This window comes from Cherax quadricarinatus, chromosome 19, assembly GCF_038502225.1.
Source record: "Cherax quadricarinatus isolate ZL_2023a chromosome 19, ASM3850222v1, whole genome shotgun sequence".
Classification (NCBI taxonomy): domain Eukaryota; kingdom Metazoa; phylum Arthropoda; class Malacostraca; order Decapoda; family Parastacidae; genus Cherax; species Cherax quadricarinatus.
The window spans coordinates 37,998,609-38,021,462 of NC_091310.1; the positions used below are offsets into that span (position 1 = coordinate 37,998,609).

General features: G+C 44.5%; 2 protein-coding genes across 2 annotated transcripts; both read right to left on the reverse strand.

Annotated features, from left to right (window-relative positions):
• Positions 1–273: 273 nt before the first annotated feature.
• Positions 274–1,631, reverse strand: LOC128688195 (cuticle protein AMP4-like). The gene is made up of 3 exons (XM_053775904.2): positions 1,482–1,631; positions 873–1,075; positions 274–622 (listed from the first exon to the last, which is right to left on the reverse strand). Exons 1-3 carry the CDS (start codon positions 1,488–1,490, stop codon positions 454–456), a joined length of 381 nt encoding a protein of 126 aa, XP_053631879.2. The 5' UTR covers positions 1,491–1,631; the 3' UTR covers positions 274–453.
• An 11,313-nt stretch (positions 1,632–12,944) lies between these two features.
• LOC128688196 (cuticle protein AM1159-like) lies at positions 12,945–15,195 on the reverse strand. The gene is made up of 3 exons (XM_053775905.2): positions 15,073–15,195; positions 14,647–14,852; positions 12,945–13,810 (listed from the first exon to the last, which is right to left on the reverse strand). Exons 1-3 carry the CDS (start codon positions 15,079–15,081, stop codon positions 13,615–13,617), a joined length of 411 nt encoding a protein of 136 aa, XP_053631880.1. The 5' UTR covers positions 15,082–15,195; the 3' UTR covers positions 12,945–13,614.
• Positions 15,196–22,854: the final 7,659 nt, after the last annotated feature.

The following is a 22,854-nucleotide window of genomic DNA, read 5'->3' on the forward strand; positions in this document are numbered from 1 at the left end:
GATCTGTTGTGTTTATGTTGATGTCATCTGTTTTAAGTGTATCTTTCAATTTATTACATACGTCTGTTGCGAGGTATCGTCTAGAAGGAAATATTAATAATCTCTGAGGAATTGTTAGACAGGGAGCATATATATTTAACTCATAATTTTAAAATACAACTTTTATGTTGATTTCCACTTTTAAAGAGCCACTTAAGATCTATAGCACTTATAGCATCTCTGCAAGTCATTCGACTTCTGAACCGCTGTATGGCACAAGGACACTAAAAGAAATTATGCATTCGTAATTTTATTATTTATGCTAATCAATATAACTAATAACATTTATCTTCTGATTTCGTGGCCGTCAAAAATGTCAGGGAGACATTACAGCTGTCATGTCATTGTTTGAAGAGGAAAGGGTCTTAAGAATTCCATTCGTAGATGCGCCGTCGTGTGGACACATCTCTGCTGTTACTCGAAGGTGATACCTCGGGCTCGCTGGTCCTCAGCGATGCGGAGCAGCTCGTGGACGTGGTCAGGGAGAGGGTGAGGCGTGGGCAGCATTGAGGACTCTGGTCTGAAGCCGTTCTCGTCGGCCACGTAGCGAACCTCAGCGATGGAACCGTCGTCAAGAGGGAACCTGCAGTGAAACAGGAACTGATGATAAATGGAATCCTAGATTAAGTAGAGAGCAAAAAAAAAAAAAAAATAGGAGACTTCGTAACATTATTAACTGAAAAGCCTTTGTTTAGGGGGTAAAGATCCTATATTTAGAAAAAAAAATGTTAGCGTGGAAAATGAATTAGATAAACTAAAAAAACATGTCTGTCTCAATTGAAAGAAAATAAAATTCAACAGCATCTGTCTGTGGTAATAAAGAGGGAACTCACTTGAAGGAGCCTTGAATGTTGCTTTGTCCTTCACTGCCGGGGCTGCCGGACGCTTCCACGGCGATTCCATTTTCTGCCTCGAAGGCATAGTTGAAGTTGCCATTACCTTCATCTTGACGGTCGTCACGAAGGATGGCTATGGGCAGCGCGTCCTGGGGACGAGGGACGGCGAGGACGACAGTGGCCAGGCAGGCGAGGATCACCTGTAGAAGAATATTAATGATCACATACATCGCAGCTGAGGAAGTATACAGCGCTATATAAAAGTGCTGAGAAATATTTAGAAGACTAGCGACTCTGTTGAGAAGCATATTTTGCTGCACGAGTAACTGATATTTTTATAATTAACTACACTCAAGGTTGAGTGTAGTTAATTAACCTTAAAAGTCTGAAAGTAGGAAGATTCAAAGGCACATGTTGAATTATCATCTTTAAAGAGCAAATTCTATTACTTCGTAAAAAAGTTAAAATAGTAACATAGATTTAAATGGAATACAGGAATATCTATTGATGTAAAAAATTTGTGATAGTGTAGACGTGAAATGTGATTGTTACTGAATGATATAGAATATTTCTGGCCAATGAGGTGCTAGTCGCTGCTGTACTCACGAGCTTCATGTCTGGAGTGTGTTGAAGAGTCGAAGACGATGCCTGGTTAGTGAAGGACCGAGTTTATATAGCCGCTGCTGCCCTGTCCTTCTTGACTGACGGGGGCGGGGCCTCAAGTTCTGAGAGTCACTGCGAGAATACAGAAGAAAGGAGGACGGCATCATCCGTCGGTGTCTCGGTAAGTCGCCTGACGTTGATTAATGTGAGGACACTTGAGCGTGATAAGACGCATCTCTACCACTACACACTTGAGTCAGAGAGGTAGAAAGCCGCCAAGATTGAGAAGAGGTTAAAGTGAATTGATAAAGAGGAGATGGTTTGGCCTCTCTCGGAATCCTGAGCATCACGCTAGAGGTCAGCCATTAGAAAGGGATTGCTGGTACCTCCTTAAGGCTGTGTTGACGTCACTTATTCAATATGAAACCATTTTTCTCTTTGCAAATATGTGCACTTGCAAGAAAATCTCACATTTTTAACATTTTCCGAGAAATTCTTGATATTATATGCAAAACCATAAGCTATTTCTCTCTGTAAATTTGCATATGTCATCAGTTAAATTTCAAATATATAATTTTTGACAGCAGTTTCAATACGAACCTCGTTCCTTCATTCATTGTTATTGGCACACTTTTTTTTATTTTTATTTTTTGAAAGGCTTGCATAGCAAATACAAAAAATAATATTTCCAGAGACATATAACACTGAGAGGTGTTAATCTCTCAGTGTACATACAATGAGGAAATTTTTCGAGAAAAATAACCATGAAAGAAAATACATAAGAAAATAAGTAAATGAGGTAATTAAAAATTGAAAAAGACTGAGGAGGTGCAAACTGGAGAGTAAATATCGACAAATCTCGCCCACTCGTGAGTGGGCGAGACTTGTACCAGTGAACGATGTGTCTATGAAGGAGGCATCGTTCCTCTGAAGGGAGATGACGCGTTGTAAGGGAAGGGAACCCATTCCGAGGAACTGGAATCACTTTCATCGTAGATCAAACCTGATTACCTCACATACCCTTGGCGCTGTATAGCCCTTACAGTTCAGCGCTCCCCAGGGAAAATAATATTACTCTGTCTGTCTGTTTGTCTGTCTGTCTCTCTCTCTCTCTCTCTCTCTCTCTCATTAATATTAAAAAAAATTAGAAAATGGTAAGGTGTCATCAGACTGGGAATTAACACAAGACCTGTGGCTCAACTCTCGTCCCTTCAACTTAACATCATTTTTTGCAACACACATGATGACTGTTTTTAGGAAGAGGAATGTTAATTGTCTAAGACATAATAATTTGACCCGAAACTAGCATAGATTCCACAGCATAAGATCGTGAATGACTAACCTACTCGATTTTTACATTTATATATGCAAAAACTGGGAGAGAAAGTTCTAGGAAACGTAGTATAAGAAGAGTTCCAGAATACATCTGACCAGGTATCCCGTTGATGATTGTTCGGTCGAGATAAATCCGCCACGGTATAGGAGTCAAATTTCATCCCTGTGTTGATGGCTGACTCACAGATAGGAAACAGAGGGACAGAAGGATGAGGTGTCTCAGAGACTAGATGTAAACAATAGAGTTTCTCAGGGATCACTTCTTGGTTCAGTTCTTCTCACAATGTACGTAAATGACCTTGAGATGAATTTAAGATAAGATAAGATTTGTTGGGATTTTCATCCTGGGAGAGTTAGCCACTCAGGATAACCCCCCCCAAAAAAAAAAAAAGTCTGCGTCATCGAGGACTGTCTGTCTTATTTCCATTGTAGTCCTTCAATCTTGTCCCCCAGGATGCGACCCACATCAGCCAACTAACACCCCAGGTACCTACTTACTGCTAGATGAACAGGGACATCAAGTGTAAGGAAACATGTCCAACGTTTCCACTCATACCGGGGACTGAACCACGGACACTCACTGTGTGAGGGTAACCTCTAATATAGCAAAATTTGCGAATGACATATAGATGGGGAACAGCTAGCATTCACTGCAAGTTGTTTGAGTCTTCAGAGAGATTTTAACAGGTCGACGCTGTGGTCGGAGTCCTGGAGGATGAGTTTCAGTGTTGACAAATGCAAAGTAATGCATACTGGATATATTAGTCTTAAACATGTCTATAAAATATTTGGCAACACAATCAGAGAAACAAGAGAAGAAAACAAACTTGGAGTAATCACAGGCAACGACCTCAAAACTACCAATGGCGATCTACGCACAGCAGAGCTAACATGATGCTGCTAGGCTTTACAGCTGGAAATTTCAACCACTATACCAGACACCATATTGACTATTTATAATGTACTAGTTAATCGTATCTTAAATGAAGTAGGTTTAGAGAAGAGCAACTACGCTCATGTCATCACCAAGAAGCAAAATATTTTAAGATTCACAAGACTACCATTACACTCTCAGGAAACGGAAATTACGAGATCTCATTCGATCCTATAAGATGGTTTTGACACACTTGTTTGAAACCTCGAGACAGAAGATGCAACACGAACGTGTGTAAAGTTTATATTGAAAATAAAATCACAACAAAACTGAGCATAATATCGGCTGTAGACGTAAGCGACAAGACGATTCAACCATTTAAGAACCAACTAGAGAAGCACTTTGTAATAATAGAATTCAAATAGATATTATACTGAGGCAAACTGTATTTAACGGAGCCTTTATGTTAATTCTGTAACTGAATCAAGATGAACAGCAAATAACAAGCCAACCAAGTCAATGATTGTGGTAGAGGTAGTATTATTATTATAATCAAGGGGGAAGCGCTAAACCCGGAGGATTATACAGCGCCTGGGAGGGGGGGGATGTGGAAGGCATTCAGGCTTAATTCGGGGAACTGGAGCACAGATCCAATTCCCTAAATCAAGAGCCCCTCACCAACATCAAGGAACCTTCCTTGAGGGGATGGTAGAGGTAGTAGAGATGGTTGTGGTAGTCACAACAATAGAAATTGTCTACCTGTACCACAGTATACTGAGGTATAACTAGTGGTAACTACGAACCACTGATATACGGTACTCTGGGAGCAGCAGTCAGGCAACACAAGGAAGGAACAGTACTAAAACCTGAACCTAGCCTATACCTCACGACTCACGAAATCGTAGTAACAGGATTGCAAACAAACCACGGAACGGTTGGGAGTCGAACCCATGGCAAATGAGTCCTAGGTCTCACTTGAGGTGGGTTCAAACCTCTACCCGTTCAGTGGTCTGTAGCCCACGTCCTGAATCCACTTCCTTCTCTTGTAAATTCCTGAGAATTTTACATTGTGGTTTAGGGTATTTTTCCACCTTTTTTCGGACCGGCAGTGACCGCAGGAAGCGAAGAGTGGGGAGAGAGCCTTCTGCTTTACTATCCTTGCCTCTAACATGTAGATGATATTTGACAGTTCTTAATCTAGATAGACGTATAAAGTCTTTCTAGCAGATAGTCTCAGTGCGGGATCTGCCACCGGCTCTCAGATATTTGTATTTCACGTGTACTTTCATATACTTGTCCTCTCCCTCTCTCTTTCTCTCTCTCTTTCTGTCTGTCTGTCTGTCTGTCTGTCTGTCTGTCTGTCTGTCTGTCTCTGTCTCTCTCCCTCCCTCTCTCTTTCTCTTATTCCCATTTTACATTAATTATTTATTCGTGTTTTTTTATCTTTCTCTGGCTTTCCCTCTCTTTCCTTCATTTCTTTCATCTCCACGCCCTTCTCATTCTCTTCATTTCTCCTCAACCACTCTTTCTCCATCCCTCTCTCTCTCCCCCTCCTCTTCCATTCATCCAAGTTCCTTGCCATTTCTCTCCCTCTCACAGTAAGCAGTTTACCGAGGCGTCTAGCAGGGCTCCCTCAAGGAGGTATCTCAAGCCCCTCTCGTTCTCTACATTCACACTGTAACCTTGACGCTACACCTGAATAAACGATAAAAAACATAAATTTAAAAGTAGCCAAGAAAACAGCGAGACGAAGTGAGGCAAAAATAATATAATAAGAACGACCAAAATGCTCGTAGAGAGAGAGAGAGAGAGAGAGAGAGAGAGAGAGAGAGAGAGAGAGAGAGAGAGACGAAGAGCGAAACGGAACGGGTGGAAACGTTCACGGTTCTGGTCCGTTAGATCATGGAGAAATATTGCTGGACACTGAGTAAGAGTTATTATCTTACAGATTCTCTCTGTATTTTTTCCTTATAGTTAAGCAAAAATGGGATACGTCAGCGTTGTACTGTAGTGCACTGTACACAGTGTACAGTACACTGTACACTGTAACTGCCAGAGAACTGGCAGTTACACAGTGAGAAAACGAAAGCTAGCCATGTGTTGAGTAAATTTATTCAGGTACAGATGAATACAGTTACATAAAATACCACACACAGTAACATGTATGTGTAGGTTACCTAGGATAACCTCCCCAAAAGTGAGTCAAAGTGAGTTATTTCCACAGGGATCTTCGTTATGTTCCATCAGGCAGGACTGTGTGGAAGATGTGTCAGCCTGAACTGGGAGACTTCGCTAGGACATTCGTTATGGTTTATTGAAGAGGGTTGGGGGAGGGGGAGGGGGAGGGTGCCTTGATCCCGACAGAGGGTTCTTGATACAAAGGGGGGGGGGACTGGATGTACTCTAGACTTCAGTAGGATTCAACCCGAATGCTTGTCATTCCTCGCTCGCTGCATCACTTCTCTACAGATTTTACGTTTTCCCGTGAAAATAATAATAATGATGATGATGATAATAATAATAGTACTAGTAGTACTAGTAATAATAATAATAATAATAATAATAATAATAATAATAATAATAATAATAATAATAATAATAATAGTAATAATAATAAAAATAAATATAATTGTTTCATACCTTCCGAAAAATATCAAATCGCTTAAACATGTTTTAATCATAATATATACATTGAGATGTATATATTATGATTAAAAGAGTAAGGTTATGAGGATAACAAAAAGATTAGGTGATGAAAGATTGGATATCAGATTGGTGGGAGAGAGTATGGAGGAGGTGAATGTATTCAGATATTTGGGAGTGGACGTGTCAGCGGATGGGTCTATGAAGGATGAGGTGAATCATAGAATTGATGAGGGGAAAAGGGTGAGTGGTGCACTTAGGAGTCTGTGGAGACAAAGAACTTTGTCCTTGGAGGCAAAGAAGGGAATGTATGAGAGTATAGTTTTACCAACGCTCTTATATGGGTGTGAAGCATGGGTGATGAATGTTGCAGCGAGGAGAAGGCTGGAGGCAGTGGAGATGTCATGTCTGAGGGCAATGTGTGGTGTGAATATAATGCAGAGAATTCGTAGTTTGGAAGTTAGGAGGAGGTGCGGGATTACCAATACTGTTGTCCAGAGGGCTGAGGAAGGGTTGTTGAGGTGGTTCGGACATGTAGAGAGAATGGATCAAAACAGAATGACTTCAAGAGTGTATCAGTCTCTAGTGGAAGGAAGGCGGGGTAGGGGTCGGCCTAGGAAAGGTTGGAGGGAGGGGGTAAAGGAGGTTTTGTGTGCGAGGGGCTTGGACTTCCAGCAGGCATGCGTGAGCGTGTTTGATAGGAGTGAATGGAGACAAATGGTTTTTAATACTTGACGTGCTGTTGGAGTGTGAGCAAAGTAACATTTATGAAGGGGTTCAGGGAAACCGGCAGGCCGGACTTGAGACCTGGAGATGGGAAGTACAGTGCCTGCACTCTGAAGGAGGGGGTTAATGTTGCAGTTTAAAAACTGTAGTGTAAAGCACCCTTCTGGCAAGACAGTGATGGAGTGAATGATGGTGAAAGTTTTTCTTTTTCGGGCCACCCTGCCTTGGTGGGAATCGGCCAGTGTGATAATAAAAAAAAATATACATTGAGATGTGTATGTCTTTCAGTGTATATACACCTGAGATGTGTATGTCTCTGTATACACCGTATACACCGTAATGTGTATGTTTTTCAGAGTATATACACTATTAGGGTTTAACGTGTTATTGTCTGGTGATGTACAGGACACTTGTAACCTCAATGACCATCGTGTAGTTGACAGGCTTGAAACCCCCAATTAGCCAGTCTCTAAATGTAAATATTCCTGCCAGAGGTTTTTTCAGCAAAAGTACAAAAAAATATGGAAGTCTTATTGTCGATTGTTGACCTGAATATCACCAAAGTATCTTTAACCATGTTGCCTGTATGTCTCTCTCTCTCTCTCTCTCTCTCTCTCTTTCTCTTCCTCTCTCTGTTGCCTCCACTTACCTTATCTCTCTCCGTCCAATATATCTCTTTTAGTGTCTCTCTCTTGTGTTTGTTATTTATCCTTCTCGTGTCGTCTCTTAATCGTTTCTACACTTCTGTCTCATATGTGTTGTCTCAGACCACCATGTGTACACACGTACACATGCCGCAATTCGTACTCGCGTGCACACACACGTATATGTACTCACTCGTATGTGCACACACATTATCACGCAATATACCTGTACATTCTTACGATGGAGGACGAGTGGAAGAAATGAATTATAGAACGAAAGATTAAACAGAGGAAGGAAGAGCCAGGGAAGATTTGATTATAACGTGAAAGATACTCCCGTGGATGCTCGAGCCTCCGCGATTAGTGGGTGGAGGATCGATCCGCCTTCCTCTAATTGCTGGCCCTGTCTTGGGCCTGACACCCTTGACAGGCGTGACGGGGTGAGTGAAGACAGGATGATTGACACTGGAGTCTGAAGCGGGACACGGGAACTATGAGTGATGTGACAGTGACGTGACAGTGATGTGACAGTGATGTGATAGTGATGCGACAGTGATGTGACGGATGAGACAGTAGTGAGAATGATGTGACAGTATTGTGACAGTGATGTGACAGTGACATGACAGTGATGTGACTGATGTGACAGCGATGCGACAGTGATGTGACAGTGATGAGACAGTAGTGAAAGTGATGTGAGAGTGATGTGACAGTAATGTGATAGTAATGCGAAAGTGATGTGACAGGGATGAGACAGTAGTGAGAATGATGTAACAGTATTATGACAGTGATGTGACAGTATTGTGACAGTGATGTGACAGTAATGTGACTGATGTGACAGTGATGCGACAGTGATGTGACAGTGACATGACAGTGATGTGACTGATGTGACAGCGATGAGACAGTGATGTGACAGTGATGTTAGTGATGTGACTGTAATGAGACAGTGATGTAACAGTGTTATGACAGTGATGGAAGCCTCAGGGTAAGCGGTGCAGGAGGAGAAGAAGGAGGCACCTGAATCTTCATCATCGCCATCGTTTTCACAACCCAAGGAATCGTGTTCAATTCCCTGCACGGTGGTTACAACAAGCACCTCTTTCTCTTACACCCCCCCGATACCCCTGGCTTACTTAGCAGCAAACACACACACACACACACACACACCCAGGGTACCAGTCACCCTGGGTGGGAAGTGGTCAATAATGTACCCTAGACACTGAATATAGCGTAGCTTTGGAAAAAATAAACACATATGCAGTACAGTACGATGTTTCGCCCCCACAGTGGATTTTATCAAGACAATAAAGAATCGCGTTGTACCGCATTTGTGTACATTTTTCCAAATTGTCGGTATTTTTGTACCATTTATCTTCATGGCGCAGCTATTGCCCTACTTGGTTATCCCAGCAGCCAAGGAACTCGAGGGACGAAGACGTGTAACTACGACAGTCGACTGAAGGCTAAGACGCGGGACCAGGAGCTGTAGTTTTACCCACGTAAGAGCAGCTAAGTAAGTACACAGTGCAGCCAGAGGATGGATTTAGGTAGCATGAAAAAAGCTGTTTGCTGAACGTGACTGTCAGTGTGGACAAGTACGTGACTGTCGGTGTGGACACGTACACACACACACGTACATACGTCCTGGACGTCTGCTGGTGGAAAATGCTTAGGCCTGTACACCGTCTGTGTTTCTTCCTGTGTTCCGTTTGTGTTTTTCCCGTGTTTAGTCTGTATTTCTTCCTGTGTTCCGTCTGTGTTTCTTCCTGTGTTCCGTCTGTGTTTCTTCCTGTGTTTCGTCTGTGTTTCCTCCTGTGTTCTGTCTGTGTTTCTTCCTGTGTTTCGTCTGTGTTCCCGTGTTCCACCTGGCTGCCAGTGAGTGACCAAACACACTAAAGGTTCATTTGTTTTTTCTTCATATTATTCCTCAACACACACACACACACACACACACACACACAAGAGGCAGGAACATACATAGCTTTAAGACGAGGTATGACAAAGCTCTGGAAGCAGAGAGAGAGAGAGGACGTAGTAGCGATCAGTGAAGAGGCGAAGCCAGGAGCTATGTCTCGATCCCTGCAACCACAATTGGGTGAGTACACACACACACACCTCACAAAACTCTCCACGAAGGACGAGAAAAATACTGGAACGTAACAGGACGTGAACACGAGAAGGAAAAAAAATAGATGGAATATTTACTGCCAAACTCACTCAGACGAGAAACACAGGTGACCAAAAAATGCTAAATAAACACCACGAAGAGAAAATGACAGGAAAACTTAAGCAACTCAAAACAGTTATCCCAGAAAACTAAGAGAATCAAACTCGGTGGCCCGGTGGTCTGGTGGCTAAAGCTCCCGCTTCACACACGGAGGGCCCGGGTTCGATTCCCGGCGGGTGGAAATTCCGACACGTTTCCTTACACCTGTTGTCCTGTTCACCTAGCAGCAAATAGGTACCTGGGTGTTAGTCGACTGGTGTGGGTCGCATCCTGGGGGACAAGATTAAGGACCCCAATGGAAATAAGTTAGACAGTCCTCGATGACGCACTGACTTTCTTGGGTTATCCTGGGTGGCTAACCCTCCGGGGTTAAAAATCCGAACAAAATCTTATCTTATCTTATCTCTTATCTCGGTATGAGTCAAGCGACGCGAGAAGTTGTGAAGACTCGATCTTACGTCCGCCGGTGGTGGTTCACACACACTACTACGCACTTACGTCCGCCGGTGGTGGTTCACACACACTACTACGCACTTACGTCCGCCGGTGGTGGTTCACACACACTACTACGCACTTACGCTATTTTATTTAAATAAATGAAAGAAATTACAGCAAATGGGCTATGAGGAAATTTAAATAAAAGAAAGGATGGTGTGATTATAAAAAATACAAGCCTGTTAAAAACAGTACTGTTAAAACAAGCCTGTTAAAAACAGGACTGTTAGGAAAGCCTGTTTAAAACGGTGAGACTTGCCCTTGAGATTATAAACAGCAAAGAAAGCACTTAGGAAGAAGGAAATCATTTGGAAGACACTGAAATTAACAGCAACAGTAACAGCAGCAGCAGCGGCAGCGGCAGGAGCAGCAGAAACAACAGCAGAGAAAGCAGCGATAAAAACAGCAGCAGAAACAACAGTAGAAGCAGGAACATCCTCGTCAGCAACAGCAACAACAGCAGCAGCATCCCTAGTAGCAACAGTAGCAGCAGCATCATCAACAACAGTAGCAGCAGCAGCAGCAGCAGCAGCAACAACAACAACAGCAGCAAAAACAACAACAACAACAACATCAACAGCAACAGGAGCAGAAACAACATCCCAAGCAGCAACAACAGCAATAGCAGCAGCATGCGGCAGCAGCAGCGGCAGGCGGTGGTGTGCCGGTAGTGGTGGTGGGTGAGGTGGTGGCAGGCAGCAGCAGCGGTTGGCGGCGGCAGGTGCCGGCAGCTGGCTGCTGGCAGGCAGCGGCGGCAGGCAGCAGGTAGTGGTAGTGGAGCTGTGGTAGTGGGCCGGCGGCTGCCAGCAGGCAGCAGGCAGGCAGCAGCAGCAGGCTGGCAAGCTGGTAGGTAGGCTGGCTGGCTGGCGGCTAACGCGCGTGGCAGCGGCAGCTGGTGGTAGTGAGTAGGTGGTGGTAGGCCCAGGCGGCGGCAGCGCAGGCAGGCAGGCAGGCAGGCAGGCTGGCCGGCGGCTGGTGGGGGCGGCAGGCGGCGGCAGAGCCAGCGGTTGGTTGGCAGGCGGCAGCGCGGCGGCAGGTAGAGGTGGAGGTGGTGGTGGTGCAAGGTGGCCGGCTGGCCTGGCAGCAGCGGCGGCGGCGGCGGCTGGCTAGCTGGTGGTGTAGTGGTAGCGTCGGCTGGCGGCAGCAGGCAGCAGCAGGCAGCGGCAGTCAGGTACAGCAGGTAGGCAGCGGCAGCGGCAGCGGCGAGGTAGGTAGTAGTGGTAGTGGAGTGGCCGGTGGCTGCGGCAGCAGGCAGCAAGCAGCAGGCAGCAGGCTGGCGGTGGTGGGGGGGGTGGTGGTGGCCGGTGGTGGCAGGCTGAGGCGGCGGCGGCTGGGCCAGCGGTGGTGGTGGTGGTGGTGGTGGTAGCGGCGGCGGCGGCGGCGGCAAGGCAGCAGCGGCGGTGGTGGTGGTGGTGGTGTGGTGTGATGGTGAGTAGTAGTAGCAGTAGTAGTAGTAGTAGTAGTAGTAGTAGTAGTAGTAGCAGCAGCAGCAGTAGTAGTAGTAGCAGCAGCAGCAGTAGTAGTAGTAGTAGTAGCAGTAGCAGAAGTAGCGGCACATGGTGTATAATACACAAGACACATACACTCACACTAAGATATACAAAACACACATAGATAGGCACCTGTATGTAACAACCCAGTGTCAGTCCCACCAGACAAAATATACACACTGAGGTCTATATCTAAGTCACTGTACACCGAGAGGTGTGTACTCACCTAGTTGTTGTGGTTGCAAGGGTCGAGTCACAGCTCCTGGCCCCGCCTCTTCACTGGTGCTACTAGGTCACTCTTTCAAGCTCCATGAGTGTGTGTGCCTCTGCGTATATACACCTTAATGTGTGTGTGTTCCTCTCAATGTATACACCTGACAAGTGTATGAATGTTGCAATCAACACATCATCAGGGGCTCACAATGTTGCAAGAAAAAGGTGGAGGTCGAAGTAAATGTGATCACAAGACGCTTCCTCTGAATTCATTTGCTTGGACCTCCTCGTCCTCTTTTCTGCAACATTGTAGCCTCCTGATGATGTGTTGATTGTAGCACGAAAGGCCTAGAGCTATCATCCAACTCTACGTAATGTCCCATCAGTGGCAGTCTTAAAACACTTTTCTTTTTGCGCACCTCAGAATCGTTGTTTAAATTTGCTCTTCTCTCTGAAAGACTTGTGTTCGTTCTTGTGAGTGATGCCTGTTTTCCGCTGTCTTGTGTTCTCTATGGTATTGCTTATATCTTTATCTTGAGACGACATCAGTAAGTCACTATGCTAGAGATCGTGATTATCAGTATCATTTCAGTGAATTCAGCACACGGAGACGTGAATAAACTGATTCAGAAACGTGCTGAATCAACTGATTCAACCACAGTGCTGAATCCACTAATTCAAGCATGTCACGCCCAGGATGCCACCCGGGTTCTTCGACTGTGAGCCCAGGACTCCACCACTGAGCCACGAGGTTCCTAGCACCTCCAAGACTCTTAACTGACTCAGCAGCAGCAGCTGAATAGTGCAATAAAAAATGGGGTGATTTAATTGATCATTTTTATTAATTATCAAAATACACAGTAAACAGTCGCGTTCTTTAGGAACTTAATGTAAGCAAAGAACACCATTTTAAAAAGGTCATCTTGGGAGATTAAGTCGTCTTGGAAGACAATCTGCCATCTTGGAAGACAATCTGCCATCTTGAAAAATAGTCTTCTGTCTTGGAGGACAGTCTACCATCTTGAGAAGCAGTTTACTGTCTAGGAAGATAGTCTACCATTCTGCAAGACAGTCTACCATCCTGCAAGATAGTCTACCATTTTACAAGACAGTCTACTATTCAACAAGACAGCCTACCATCCTGCAAAATAGTCTACCATCCTAAAAGATAGTCTACTATCCTCATGCCACTGCAATTTCCAGATATACTGATGGAATTATCGACTATGTTTTGGGTAATGGGGGACATCAGCAACTAACGAGACATCGTGCTGTGAAAACGTTTCGCTCTCCAGGACTGGCATTTGTGACAAGGCTCCTGGAGAGCGAAACGTAGCAGCAGTGAAATGTCCCGTTAGTTGCATATCAGTGATTTATATATGAAAGAGCCGTCGATTTCACGACTATGGAAGGTGTGTGTGCCTGAGTGTCGCGGCTGAGGCAGATGGCAGAGCAGCTGAAACTGTAGTTCTTCCAGTAAGTTTCATTTTTTTTATTTTCTGTTCACTCTAAATCCTCTCTGGTCGAACTCTATGCCCTGGGCCCGCTGCTCCTCGGCGATGCGCAGCTGCTCCTGGGCGTGGGCGGGGAGTGGGTGGGCCGTGGGGAGGATTTCGGACTCAGGGCGGAAGCCATTCTCGTCAGCGATGTAGCGGACCTCAGCCACGCCTCCCTCAGGGAAGGTCAATCTGAAGGAGCAAAGAAAGGGGATAATTTTATGCGAGAGAGAGAGAGAGAGAGAGAGAGGGGGGGATGCGCATAAATGTCACGGTTTGACGAGCAAAATTGAAGTGTAAACGTGCTGTGTTTGTGAGGGTTCAACTCAGTGAATTGCTCGACGCTGGAGACAGTCCCAGCTTCCATCCATCTGTCCTGTGTGTGTGTGTGTGTGCGTGTGTGTGTGTGTGTGTGTGTGTGTGTGTGTGTGTGTGTGTGTGTGTGTGTGTGTGTGTGTGTGTGTGTGTGTGTGTGTGTGTGTCTGTCTGTCTGTCTGTCTGTCTGTGACCAGATTGAGTGTACACACAATAGTGAGACAGACCTAGGTGCCACCATCACAACAATCACACGAATTATTTTTAACACCTGGGCAGTTACCCAGCAAGGTAGAGAGACCTCAAGAACGAGAACACTTTCACTATCATTCAGTCTATAGTCTTTCCTGAAGAACACAGGCGTCACCATCGCAGTTGATTCCCATGAACTTCAGATATCCCTACCCATCCTTCAGAGTGCAGGCACTCTACGTTTCCTATCTTCATAACTATTGTGCGACTTATTGGTTTCTCTGAATCACTTCAAAGGTGTTTTCCACATTAAATAAATTTACACTGCAACAGCACGTTAAATCCCAGTTTTCTTCAAATATCGGTTTTACAAATATCAAGGAACAGCCAAATATCTTTCTTATAGAAATATTATTATTATTATTATTATTATTATTATTATTATTATTATTATTACAGATTAAGAGATTAAGAAAGATTGGAAGGGTGAAAGATAACCACTACGTTAAGTAATCCCTCACCTGTACACGCCCTGGATGTTGCTCTGGCCCTGAGAACCAGGGCTGCCGGAGGCTTCAGCTATAATGCCGTTGTCGGCTTCGAAGGCGTAATTGAAATTGCCGTCACCGTTGTCTTGACGGTCGTCTCTGAGGATCACCACCACGGGCTGGTTGTCTTGAAGCTGAGGAGCAGCCACGGCCACGGCCGCCAGGCAGGCAAGAATTACCTGCAGACGGAAAATTGTATTGCCAGGTAATTTCTCAAAAATATTCTCCTCGTTGAAGACAGTCTTTGAAACATTTGACAAAATACTCTACCAAGCAGAGTCTTGTTACGTTAACCGGGTAAAATCATTCAGGTCCTGGGCACAAAGGATTACACCTCGAGAAAGTGTGTAGAGGTGAGACAGCAGAAACATAGAAAGACCAAGACATATGTTTACTCACGAGCTTCATGTCTGGTGTGTGTGTATGTTGAGGCGTCGACGACGATGCCTTAGCTGGTGGAGACCTGCCTTATATACCCGAAGCCGCCTTCGACCTGCTCGACGGAAGGGGAGGAGCCTCAAGGGGGAGGGGCCAGAAAGAAACAAAAATCCTCCTTTGGTGATGACTGATGTCTGCTGCGTTCCTTCGCAATGTTTACGTGAAAGAAGCTCAACAATCTCAGTTTACTTTTAAGAAGTGTGTGTGACTGTGTGTAGGGTATAGTGGGTGTGTGTGGGAAGAAGAGAGAGAGAGGGTGAGGGAGGTAGGTAAGGGAAGGTGTCAGGAGATAATGTATGGGAGGGAAGGAAAGTGTGAGAAACATTTACAAGTCAAGGTCGTCAAGCAGACCTGCGCTAACGGAACTTTTTTACGATGTGAATGAGGCGGTGTGGCCACAGAGCGTTCTTCACACACATAATGACTGTCTAAAATACATGCAAACGAACACACACACACACACACGCGCACACACACACACAAACACACACAAACACACACACTTGAAAACACTTGTCAAACATCTTAAAAATGCTAACGTCTCTCGAGATAGATTTTAAAAACATAACATAAGTCAGACACGAAAGAAACAGAGAGACGACCTGCATTTGTCCCACTCTATGAAAAACACTTGTGTACAGTGCCACGTAGATAAGTACTTGTCAGATTACTGAAACAAACCGAAATAAAGAGGAGAGGTATTAGAATGAACATATAAGTTCCTGAGCAATGGAAAACGTCGAGTATCTACGAGGATTGAAGCATGAATCTGGATGAGTGTAACTACGAGAGTTCTACAAGGTTCACTGCTAGGTCCTATGCCCTTCCTGGTGCATATCAATAACCTAATCACAACGACTACCTACAATGGCAAAATAACGAAGCTAATAACATGGAGGATGAAACAAAATAACGAAGCTAATAACATGGAGGATGAAACAAAATAACGAAGCTAATAACATGGAGGATGAAACAAAATAACGAAGCTAATAACATGGAGGCTGAAACAAAAGCTGATTGAAAACTTGAGAAGTTTTCATATATTCTCCCCCTAAAACAAGAGCAAATCTAACTGTATCAAAAGTAAAGACATGCAGTAGCGACAGTGAGAGGAGCTCCAAGACTAACTTCCCTCAGGGACAAAGTAAAAGTTAACAAAAACAGTTATGTAAAAGAATCTTCGAATGAACATTGACCAAAATTTGCTAACTGCAGCTCAGAAGAAAAGAATAACACCACCACAGGAGAGGCATGATAACATCACAGGAGAGGCATGATAACATCAGAGGAGAGGCATGATAACATCAGAGGAGAGGCATGATAACATCACAGGAGAGGCATGATAACATCAGAGGAGAGGCATGATAACATCAGAGGAGAGGCATGATAACATCAGAGGAGAGGCATGATAACATCACAGGAGAGGCATGATAACATCAGAGGAGAGGCATGATAACATCACAGGAGAGGCATGATAACATCACAGGAGAGCCATGATAACATCACAGGAGAGGCATGATAACATCAGAGGAGAGGCATGATAACATCACAGGAGAGGCATGATAACATCACAGGAGAGGCATGATAACATCAGAGGAGAGGCATGATAACATCAGAGGAGAGGCATGATAACATCACAGGAGAGGCATGATAACATCACAGGAGAGGCATGATAACATCACAGGAGAGGCATGATAACATCACAGGAGAGGCATGATAACATCACAGGAGAGGCATGATAACATCACAAGAGAGGCATGATAACATCACAGGAGAGGCATGATAACATCACAGGAGAGGCATGATAACATCACAGGAGAGGCATGATAACATCACAGGAGGGGCATGACAATATCACAGGAGAGGCATGATAACATCACAGGAGAGGCATGATAACATCAGAGGAGAGGCATGATAACATCAGAGGAGAGGCATGATAACATCAGAGGAGAGGCATGATAACATCACAGGAGAGGCATGATAACATTACAGGAGAGGCATGATAACATCACAGGAGAGGCATGATAATATCACAGGAGAGGCATGATAACATCACAGGAGAGGCATGATAACATCACAGGAGAGGCGTGATAACATCACAGGAGAGGCATGATAACATCACAGGAGGGGCATGATAACATCACAGGAGAGGCATGGTAACATCACAGGAGAGGCATGATAACATCACAGGAGAGGCATGATAACATCACAGGAGAGGCATGATAACATCACAGGAGAGGCATGATAACATCACAGGAGGGGCATGATAACATCACAGGAGAGGCAGGATAATATCACAGGAGAGGCATGATAACATCACAGGAGAGGCATGACAACATCAGAGGAGAGGCATGATAACATCAGAGGAGAGGCATGATAACATCACAGGAGAGGCATGATAGCATCACAGGAGAGGCATGATAACATCACAGGAGAGGCATGATAACATCACAGAAGAGGCATGATAATATCACAGGAGAGGCATGATAACATCACAGGAGAGGCATGATAACATCACAGGAGAGGCGTGATAACATCACAGGAGAGGCATGATAACATCACAGGAGGGGCATGATAACATCAGAGGAGAGGCATGATAACATCAGAGGAGAGGCATGATAACATCACAGGAGAGGTATTATAACATCACAGGAGAGGCATGATAACATCAGAGGAGAGGCATGATAACATCAGAGGAGAGGCATGATAACATCAGAGGAGAGGCATGATAACATCACAGGAGAGGCATGATAACATCACAGGAGAGGCATGATAACATCACAGGAGAGTCATGATAACATCACAGGAGAGGCATGATAACATCACAGGAGGGGCATGATAACATCACAGGAGAGGCATGATAATATCACAGGAGAGGCATGATAACATCACAGGAGAGGCATGACAACATCAGAGGAGAGGCATGATAACATCAGAGGAGAGGCATGATAACATCACAGGAGAGGCATGATAACATCATAGGAGAGGCATGATAACATCACAGGAGAGGCATGATAGCATCACAGGAGAGGCATGATAACATCAGAGGAGAGGCATGATAACATCACAAGAGAGGCATGATAATATCACAGGAGAGGCATGATAACATCACAGGAGAGGCATGACAACATCAGAGGAGAGGCATGATAACATCAGAGGAGAGGCATGATAACATCACAGGAGAGGCATGATAACATCAGAGGAGAGGCATGATAACATCACAGGAGAGGCATGATAGCATCACAGGAGAGGCATGATAACATCACAGGAGAGGCATGATAACATCACAGGAGAGGCATGATAACATCACAGGAGAGGCATGATAACATCACAGGAGAGGCGTGATAACATCACAGGAGAGGCATGATAACATCACAGGAGAGGCATGATAACATCACAGGAGAGGCATGATAACATCACAGGAGAGGCATGAAAACATCACAGGAGAGGCGTGATAACATCACAGGAGAGGTATGATAACATCACAGGAGAGGCATGATAACATCAGAGGAGAGGCATGATAACATCACAGGAGAGGCATGATAACATCACAGGAGAGGCATGATAATATCACAGGAGAGGCATGATAACATCACAGGGGAGGCATGATAACATCACAGGAGAAGCGTGATAACATCACAGGAGAGGCATGATAACATCACAGGAGAGGCGTGATAACATCACAGGAGAGGCATGATAACATCACAGGAGGGGCATGATAACATCACAGGAGAGGCATGATAACATCACAGGAGAGAGGCATGATAACATCACAGGAGAGGCATGATAACATCACAGGAGAGGCATGATAACATCACAGGAGAGGCATGATAACATCACAGGAGAGGCATGATAACATCACAGGAGGGGCATGATAACATCACAGGAGAGGCATGATAATATCACAGGAGAGGCATGATAACATCACAGGAGAGGCATGACAACATCAGAGGAGAGGCATGATAACATCAGAGGAGAGGCATGATAACATCACAGGAGAGGCATGATAACATCACAGGAGAGGCATGATAACATCACAGGAGAGGCATGATAGCATCACAGGAGAGGCATGATAACATCACAGGAGAGGCATGATAACATCACAGGAGAGGCATGATAATATCAGAGGAGAGGCATGATAACATCACAGGAGAGGCATGGCAACATCAGAGGAGAGGCATGATAACATCAGAGGAGAGGCATGATAACATCACAGGAGAGGCATGATAACATCAGAGGAGAGGCATGATAGCATCACAGGAGAGGCATGATAGCATCACAGGAGAGGTATGATAACATCACAGGAGAGGCATGATAACATCACAGGAGAGGCATGATAATATCACAGGAGAGGCATGATAACATCACAGGAGAGGCATGATAACATCACAGGAGATGCGTGATAACATCACAGGAGAGGCATGATAACATCACAGGAGAGGCATGATAACATCACAGGAGAGGCATGATAACATCACAGGAGAGGCATGATAACATCACAGGAGAGGCGTGATAACATCACAGGAGAGGCATGATAACATCAGAGGAAAGGCATGATAACATCAGAGGAGAGGCATGATAACATCACAGGAGAGGCATGATAACATCACAGGAGAGGCATGATAATATCACAGGAGAGGCATGATAACATCACAGTAGAGGCATGATAACATCACAGGAGAAGCGTGATAACATCACAGGAGAGGCATGATAACATCACAGGAGAGGCGTGATAACATCACAGGAGAGGCATGATAACATCACAGGACGGGCATGATAACATCACAGGAGAGGCATGATAACATCACAGGAGAGAGGCATGATAACATCACAGGAGAGGCATGATAACATCACAGGAGAGGCATAATAACATCACAGGAGAGGCATGATAACATCACAGGAGAGGCATGATAACATCACAGGAGAGGCATGATAACATCACAGGAGAGGCATGATAACATCACAGGAGAGGCATGATAACATCAGAGAGGCATGATAACATCACAGGAGAGGCATGATAACATCACAGGAGAGGCATGATAATATCACAGGAGAGGCATGATAACATCACAGGAGAGGCATGATAACATCACAGGAGAGGCATGATAACATCAGAGGAGAGGCATGAAAACATCACAGGAGAGGCATGATAACATCAGAGGAGAGGCATGATAACATCACAGGAGAGGCATGATAACATCAGAGGAGAGGCATGATAACATCACAGGAGAGGCATGATAACATCACAGGAGAGGCATGATAACATCAGAGGGGAGGCATGATAACATCAGAGGAGAGGCATGATAACATCACAGGAGAGGCATGATAACATCACAGGAGAGGCATGATAACATCACAGGAGAGGCATGATAACATCACAGGAGAGGCATGATAACATCACAGGAGAGGCATGATAACGTCACAGGAGAGGCATGATAACATCACAGGAGAGGCATGATAACATCACCGGAGAGGCATGATAACATCATAGGAGAGGCATGATAACATCACAGGAGAGGCATGATAACATCACAGGAGAGGCATGATAACATCACAGGAGAGGCATGATAACATCACAGGAGAGGCATGATAACATCATAGGAGAGGCATGATAACATCACAGGAGAGGCATGATAACATCACAGGAGAGGCATGATAACATCACAGGAGAGGCATGATAACATCACAGGAGAGGCATGATAACATCACAGAAGGGCATGATAACATCATAGGAGAGGCATGATAACATCACAGGAGAGGCATGATAATATCACAGGAGAGGCATGATAACATCACAGGAGAGGCATGATAACATCACAGGAGAGGCATGATAACATCAGAGGAGAGGGGTATGATAACATCACAGGAGAGGCATGATAACATCACAGGAGAGGCATGATAACATCACAGGAGAGGCATGATAACATCACAGGAGAGGCATGATAACATCACAGGAGAGGCATGATAACATCAGAGGGAGGCATGATAACATCAGAGGAGAGGCATGATAACATCACAGGAGAGGCATGATAACATCATAGGGGAGGCATGATAACATCACAGGAGAGGCATGATAACATCACAGGAGAGGCATGATAACATCACAGGAGAGGCATGATAACATCACAGGAGAGCCATGATAACATCACAGGAGAGGCATGATAACATCACAGGAGAGGCATGATAACATCACAGGAGAAGCATGATAACATCACAGGAGGGGCATGAAAACATCACAGGAGAGACACGATAACATCACAGGAGAGGCATAATAACATCACAGGAGAGGCATGATAACATTATAGGAGAGGCATGATAACGTCACAGGAGAGGCATGATAACATCATAGGAGAGGCATGATAACATTATAGGAGAGGCACGATAACATCATCGGAGAGGCATGATAACTTCATGGGAGAGGCATGATAACATCACCTGGGTGGTCCGGTGGCCTGGTGGCTAAAGCTCCCGCTTCACACACGGAGGGCCCGGGTTCGATTCCCGGCGGGTGGAAACATTTCGACACGTTTCCTTACACCTGTTGTCCTGTTCACCTAGCAGCAAATAGGTACCTGGGTGTTAGTTGACTGGTGTGGGTCGCATCCTGGGGGACAAGATTAAGGACCCCAATGGAAATAAGTTAGACAGTCCTCGATGACGCACTGACTTTCTTGGGTTATCCTGGGTGGCTAACCCTCCAGGGTTAAAAATCCGAACGAAATCTTATCTTATCTTACCATAGGAGAGGCATGGTAACCGACCCAGTATGTAATACCAACATGTATCACTGAGTCAGTATGTAACACCAACATGTATCACTGAGTCAGTATGTAACACCAACATGTATCACTGAGTCAGTATATAACACCAACATGTATCACTGAGTCAGTATATAACACCAACATGTATCACTGACCCAGTATATAACACCAACATGTATCACTGGCCCAGTATATAACACCAACATGTATCACTGAGTCAGTATGTAACACCAACATGTATCACTGAGTCAGTATGTAACACCAACAAGTATCACTGAGTCAGTATGTAACACCAACATGTATCACTGACCCAGTATATAACACCAACATGTATCACTGGCCCAGTATATAACACCAACATGTATCACTGAGTCAGTATATAACACCAACAAGTATCACTGAGTCAGTATGTAACACCAACATGTATCACTGACCCAGTATATAACACCAACATGTATCACTGAGTCAGTATATAACACCAACAAGTATCACTGAGTCAGTATGTAACACCAACATGTATCACTGACCCAGTATATAACACCAACATGTATCACTGACCCAGTATATAACACCAACATGTATCACTGGCCCAGTATATAACACCAACATGTATCACTGAGTCAGTATATAACACCAACAAGTATCACTGAGTCAGTATGTAACACCAACATGTATCACTGACCCAGTATATAACACCAACATGTATCACTGAGTCAGTATATAACACCAACAAGTATCACTGAGTCAGTATGTAACACCAACATGTATCACTGACCCAGTATATAACACCAACATGTATCACTGACCCAGTATGTAATACCAACATGTATCACTGACCCAGTATATAACACCAACATGTATCACTGGCCCAGTATATAACACCAACATGTATCACTGGCCCAGTATATAACACCAACATGTATCACTGACCCAGTATATAACACCAACATGTATCACTGACCCAGTATATAACACCAACATG